A 6,731-nucleotide genomic window follows, 5' to 3' on the forward strand; every position below is an offset into this window, starting at 1 on the left:
CACTGCTCACGGAAGGATGCAAAGCATGCCACCACAGGAGTGGCACCAGGAGCTCCAACCCCTCCGGAACACCGAAGGCCTGGGCACCTCGCTACCCCCGCCCTCATCCGCCCCGCCCCTGGGTCATGTCTTTAGGGTGGGAGGACCAAAAAATCTGGAATAACCCAGTGACGAGGGGTGCCCGGGAGCTATGCAAATAACGTGCTTTTTATTGGGCATCAGCTCCGCCCCGAGCCCGCCCCGCCCCGCCCTCTCTCCAGAAATTAGCCAGATGTTTTAGAAACGCCGTAAGGGGTGGATGGGGCAACTGGCTCTAAGAACTGCCTCCAGAGACGGAACTCAGGCTCCCAGCGGAATGCTCTCAGAGAAATGGGACACAAAAGGGAAGGTGCCAGTGCTGGGCGCTGTCTAAGTGAGGTCTACGCGCAGCTCTCCGTGTTAACTCCTGCACGTTCTTGACTCCAGTCAGCCACCGTAGGCCCCGCAAACCTCTGTACACTTTCTTACTGCCTACAGTCCTTCGGCCCGCGGCTCTGCGCTTACTAACTTATAAGCTTTTCGCACCCACCCCCTCCTTCCATTCTGTCTCCCCCGCAGTTGCCTCCGCGGACGGTGACTGCGCATGCGTACCAACGCCCCGACAAGCACGGCGTGGGAGGAGGGAATGGAAATGAGGCTGGGCCTAGCAGCTTGCGAGCGCTCCCCGCCTTCCCCTGTGGTCGCCGGATGCGCGGCGTGCAACCACACTGCAATCCAGGGCAGCGAGGCTGCGACCGCGGCCGCCGCGGGAGGGGCCCAGAGCCCCGCCCCCCAGGGAGGGGCGGTCCGCAGGTGAGAGTGCGGGAGTCCCGGCCCAGACGCCTTAGTCTTCGTTACAGGGATCAGGGGCAAGACGCTAGGATGTCCCGGAGTGGGATCGTTTGGGGTGCTGATACATAGGTTCCGGAGGGACTGCATCGGTGTCTGAGCCTTGGGAGGGTGCATTGGTGTTCGAATGCCATGATCCCGAGGGGTGCAGTGAGGCCCGGACGCTTGAGACCCGGAGTGAGAAGTCCATTAAGATTCTCTGGATCGCAACACACGCCACGTTCTTTCTGTGGCTTCCTCCAGGTCTCCCCTCTACCCTTCACGGCCCCAACTCCACGCCGGAGATGAAATTCAGCAGCAAGGAAGAAATATAGCCGTCCAGGCGTCGTCAATGGACTGAGACCAAGCCGAGGTAAAGCTACCTCTTCGACGTGAAATCCCACCCATTGAGTTCTTTGACCCTAACCCTGGGTCTGAGCTTCAAAGCAGGCGACTTGGGGTCTTGTTTGTGTAGCTCGGGCCTTTCGCGTAGTGAGCGCCCTGCCTGGGAGGGTCTGATGGGGAGGCTCCGCCCTCTCTGCGTCCGGGATCCCTGTTGAGCTTAAGTAGTAGAGGCCCAAGTAATACACTGCTCGGGGGTTCCAACCTTGGGTCTGAGTGGCAAAGGAAATGCCTCTGCGTCAGATTTGCATAGCCCCGCCCACGGTGCTCTTAGGCTCCGCCTTCCTGCAACTCGCGTCTCCACTTCAGGATCCCAGACCCCCTAAAAGACCAACCCCTGAATTTAGGCCCTGCAGCCCTATCCCCATTAGCCTGATAAACGCTCCCTCCTTTAGGCCCTCCTTTAGGTCTCGGGGCCAGCAAGATGCTGGAGCGAGATGCCGAGGCCGCGGCCACTGCCACTACCGATCCTCGTCCTGCTGACAAGGAACAAGTGACCAAAGGAGGAGGTGAGAGCGGCCACGGCTGCGTGGGTGGGAGACATTCTCCAGGAACTGGGCTAAGAGAATCACATTTGGAGGGTGTCTCCGGATAAAAATTTGAGGGCCCAGGGTGAACACAGTTTGGGATCCCCAAAATGTGATGTTCTGGGGGATCCTCCTGGTTGGCTTTGGGGGACTCTCATGATCATTTCTCGGGCTCAGGAAATTACAGGAGAGACAAGGAACATGACATGCAGGATTGCAGGGTGATCACTTGGGAAGATATTAGCAGCAGACACCTAAGTAGCTTTGGAAAAGCCTTAGCTCTGGGGATACAGGTAGGTAGTGCTTTGGAACCCCTTAGGATGACAGATGGCAGGGGTCGAGAGCGTGACCATGACAGTTGAGGAATTTCAGTATGACACTTGAGTGCCCAGACACACTCGAATATCAAAGTGGGCTGGAGTTGGGGGGGAAGCCTAGTCTAGACTTAGGGAGCTGGCTGCTGCCAGGAGCCTATCAGCCCTACTGTCCCCTAGCTCCCCACCAGGGTTCGTCCAAGAAGCCCCACCAGTCGGCTCCAGGGCCTGCTGCATCCACAGGGGCGCCATCTCGACCCCGCAGGCGGCCCCCGCCCCAGCGCCCGCACCGCTGCCCTGACTGTGACAAGGCCTTCTCCTACCCGTCCAAGCTGGCCACGCACCGGTTGGCACACGGCGGCGCCCGCCCCCACCCGTGCCCCGACTGCCCCAAGGCCTTCTCCTACCCCTCCAAGCTGGCAGCCCATCGCCTCACGCACAGCGGCGCCCGCCCGCACCTGTGCCCGCACTGCCCAAAGGCGTTTGGCCACCGCTCCAAGCTGGCAGCCCACCTCTGGACCCACGCGCCCACCCGCCCCTACCCGTGCCCTGACTGCTCCAAGTCCTTCTGCTACCCCTCCAAACTAGCTGCCCATCGACACACACATCACGCCACGGACGCCCGCCCCTATCCTTGCCCACACTGTCCCAAGGCTTTTTCATTCCCCTCCAAACTGGCCGCCCATCGCCTATGTCACGACCCCCCCACCGCGCCGGGCAGCCAAGCCACGGCCCGGCATCACTGCGCCAGCTGTGGCCAGGCCTTTGGCCAGAGACGTCTCCTGCTCCTTCACCAACGCAGCCACCACCAGGCTGAGAGTCAGGGGGAGCGGGAGTGAGCCCTCCCCTTGACTCACTGGCCCCCTCTGCCGCCAGCCGCGGGAAATAAAGAGGTGGTATTTCTAAACGACGCTGCATGGACTTGCCTCTTCTGGTTGGCAGGAAGGCTGGCTCCTGATACTGGGCTCTAAATTAAAAGGTGAAGGACCTCTTTGCTTATCCATTTTGGGGAAGGGAAGGTGTCACCCACTGACAGTTAACTGGCCCCAAACCGTGGACCTGGAGCTGTGGTGTGAAAGAACTGGCTCGGGTTTTTCCTATTTGTTTGGCAAAGGTAGGAAGTCTGTTAGCATCGTGGGTTGGTGAGGAGTGTGGGGAAACAGGCTCTGCCCTTATTGTTGTAAGTTAAATCAGTGCCTCCATTTTAGCCATTTGACTGTATCTGTAAAATCCTTAAATGCACACATGCTCAAGTCAACTATTCCACTTGTAGAAATTTATAAACTCAAGCACAAGTAAAGCACGAGGGCAAGGATGTTCACCGCAGCATGATGGTTGTGCCCAAAGATGGGAATCAACACAAGTGTTCATCAATAGGAGACCAGCTAATTAATTACAATACAGCCATAAAATAGAAGATGTAGCTGTAGGAAAAAAGTCAGCCCTACATATACCCATATGGAAAGATTCCTAGCATTGTAAGTGAAAAAAATCAAGAACTAGGGGTATATTACTGACAGTATAAAAAAAATTTAGCCCTGGCTGGTGTGGCTCAGTGGATTGAGTCCTGGCCTGCAAACCAAAGGGTTGCTGGTTCAATTCCCAGTTAGGGCATGTGCCTGGCTTGCGGGCCAGGTCCCCAGTGCGGGGCATGCGCGAGGAAACCACACACTGATGTTTCTCTTCCTTTCTCCCTCCCTTCCCCTAAAATAAATAAATAAAATCTTTCAAAAAAATGTTAAAGCCCAAGCTTTGGACCCAGCCCTGACCCACTGGGTATGAGGGCCGGGGCCTTGGACAAGCTTTGTCACTTCTCTAGACTGAGAAGCCTCATCTATAAAATGGAAGTGTTATGGATAACAGGGCCCTTGTAAGGGCGCAAGCATCATCCCCAGCAAAATCAGTTTCCTTCTTGCAGCCAGTTTCTCCCACTGTAAAATCAGATGATCAAGCTAACATTGGACTGCTCTTTGTTCTACACATTAAGCCCCTACTGTATGCAAGGACCAGCACAGGATATTAGGGACACAGCAGTAAACAAGACAGACCTGGTCTAGTGAGGGAAGTGGGCACCGATCAAGCAGTGGAGAAAAAAGTGAAGAAGCTAAGTCCATTTTGAAATAACAAGTAGGCGACCCTTGGTTCCGACATGTGACAACCCCTACCTGTAGATCAGAGTTGGCAAACTCTGTAAAAGGCCGTATGTGACCTATATATTTTTAGGTTTGGCAGCCTATACGGCGTCTGCCCCAACTACCCAAAGCTGCTGTTGTAGCGCAAAAGCAGCCACACACATGACGACACATTAATGAATCTGTGGCTGGGTTCTAATAAAACTTTATGTACAAAAACAGCAGGTGGGCCACGGTGTGCCGACCCCTGTCGTAGACCACTGGGGAAAGGACAGGCTAATCTGTGGGCTGAGATGGAAGAGAATGAAACGGGACCGTGGCTGGGCAGAATAATGGCCCCCCCCAGTTGCCCTCGTCCCAATCCCCAGAATCTGTGTGTTAGCTCACGCATGGCTGAATGGACTCTGTAGATGAGAGTAAGGATTTTGAGATGGGAAGGTTATCCTGATTATTCCAGTGGGCCCAATGTAATCCCAAGATTCCTTACATGGGAAAGCGGGAAAACAGGATTCAGAGATGTGATGATGGAAGTGGAGACTGGAGTGATGCAGGGCCACGAGGCAAGGAATTAAGGAATTCGGCAGTCTCTGGAGGCTAAAAAGTCGAGAAAATGATTCTCCCATAGAGCCTCTAGAAGGAACCCAGACTTGCTGCCACCAAGACTTTGGCCCAGAGACTGATTTTGGACTGCTGACCTCCAGAACTTTAAGAAAATAAATGTGTATTGTTTAAAGTCATTAAGCTTGTGATAATTTATTACAGCAATAGAAAACACAGATCCCTACCTCACACCATACACAAAAATAAGTTTTTGGAGTTAAAATCTAAATTTGAAGCACAAAACTAAAATGGAGACATCTAAACTTACATCTATTTAGATGGGAATGAAGGAGAATATCTTAGTAACCTCAGAAGTAGAGAAAGTATCTTTACGACATAAAAAGAATATAGAGGAAAAGACCATAAATCAAGTTAGAAATATGACACATCATGTATTGTATACGTTTATACAGAGGTTAGGAAAGGCCTGCTTGAGCAAGTAATGTTTGGGCTGCGACCTGACCTGTGTGGAGGATGGACTGAGGGATGGTTTGTGGAGTCTCCAGCGTAAGGGGTGGAACCAAGCAGGTAGAGAAATGAGCAGGCTGCTGGACTGCAGGCCACTCAGCAGGGCCTGGAGGGAGGGCTGGGGACAGGTAAGGATTCGGGTTCCTCCTCTAAATCAGACTGCATGATGTATCCATGTGTACATACAGAGCTGTCCAGGAAGAGTTCCTCCAAAGCAACCATGTCGCCATCAAAGTTTCAAGGGCACAGACTCATTTGATCTGATCCAAACACACCATGTACAGATGGGGAAACTGAGGCCACAGGATGGCAGTGGCCTGCAACCAATGGTCAGTACTGAGTCAGGATGGGTCCCAGGTCTCTTGACACCCTGATGCCCTGTGCTCCTCCCACAGGCCCCACCAGAGGGCCTTTGCACTTGCTTCTCCTGTACCCGGACCCCCTCCCAAGTCCCTGTAGAGAGGGAAGTCCTCTGAGGCACCTTCTCCTGTGACTCTCTGTAAATACCTCCCCCTGCCCCATCACTCCCATGACTGGGTAACGCTGCCCTGCTCTATGCTCTCGCCTTTATCACGGCCCAACAGTGCAGCACACACTCACTGTCTCTCTCCCCCACAGAATGTCAGCCCCAGGACAGTGAGGACTTGCGTCTGTTTTTCACACCGCAGCCCGTGTCTCCCTCATGGTGGGTGTGGTACGCAGAACAATGGCCTCCCAAGGATGTCCACATCCTAACCCCTGGAGCCTCCGAATATGGTGATATGTAGCAGAGAAGAGTTAAGGCAGCAGAAGGAATTAAGGTTGCTAATCGGTTGACCTTAAAACAGATTATCCCAGATTATCCATATGGGCTCCTTGTAATCACAAACCTTCAGACGGGAAGGATAAGACGCAAGAGTCAGTGTCTGGGTGGTGAGCCGTGAGAAAGGCTCTCCTGGCCCTCGCTGCCTTTGCCCATGGAGGGGAATGGAGTGGGAGCAGCTGCTGAAAGCTGGGGCAGCCGAGGAAGCAGATTCTCCCTTGGAACCTCCAGAAGGAACGCAGGCCAGCCTACCCCATGACCCTCGAGCCCAGCTGAGGTCCATCTGACATCGGACCTAGGGGGTTATAAATTTCTATTGTTTTAAGACCCCAAGTTTGTGGTAATTTGTTACAGCAAGAGCAGGAAGTAATACAGTAATCAGTACACGCCTGAATGAACGAAAAATGAATGAGTGGATGCAGAACCTAATACCACCTTCATCTTCCAGATGAGGATGCAAAGGTCAAGAAAGGGAAAGGGTTAAGATTGGTGGCCCTTGGTTTATTGATGGGGCAAAAGCTGGGAAAGGGCTTGGAATGTCCAATAAAAGATGACCCAAAGGGCAGATCTCAAACCCAGATGCCCCAGCCCTTTGCGTCCCTCAAACTCCTTCATGACCCCCCTACCCCCGGAACAGTCC

The 6,731-nt window shown here is 53.7% G+C and overlaps 1 protein-coding gene across 1 annotated transcript; it reads left to right on the forward strand.

Annotated features, from left to right (window-relative positions):
* The first annotated feature begins 663 nt into the window (after positions 1-663).
* Positions 664-4,188, forward strand: ZNF575 (zinc finger protein 575). Its single transcript, XM_054588437.1, has 4 exons — positions 664-831; positions 1,111-1,219; positions 1,644-1,757; positions 2,270-4,188. The coding sequence occupies exons 3-4, from the start codon at positions 1,673-1,675 to the stop codon at positions 2,926-2,928; spliced, it is 744 nt and encodes a 247-aa protein (XP_054444412.1). The 5' UTR covers positions 664-831; positions 1,111-1,219; positions 1,644-1,672; the 3' UTR covers positions 2,929-4,188.
* Positions 4,189-6,731: the final 2,543 nt, after the last annotated feature.

The sequence above is a fragment of the Pteronotus mesoamericanus genome, unplaced genomic scaffold (assembly GCF_021234165.1).
Source record: "Pteronotus mesoamericanus isolate MK-2021 breed Mesoamerican mustached bat unplaced genomic scaffold, CSHL_Meso_final scaffold_137, whole genome shotgun sequence".
Classification (NCBI taxonomy): domain Eukaryota; kingdom Metazoa; phylum Chordata; class Mammalia; order Chiroptera; family Mormoopidae; genus Pteronotus; species Pteronotus mesoamericanus.

Excerpts from the sequence above, each read along its gene's own strand:
- ZNF575 (XM_054588437.1), top strand. The coding sequence starts at position 1,673 with ATGCTGGAGCGAGATGCCGAGGCCGCGGCCACTGCCACTACCGATCCT. Across the intron at positions 1,758-2,269 it reads ACAAGTGACCAAAGGAGGAG|CTCCCCACCAGGGTTCGTCC; the intron begins GTGAGAGCGGCC and ends ACTGTCCCCTAG.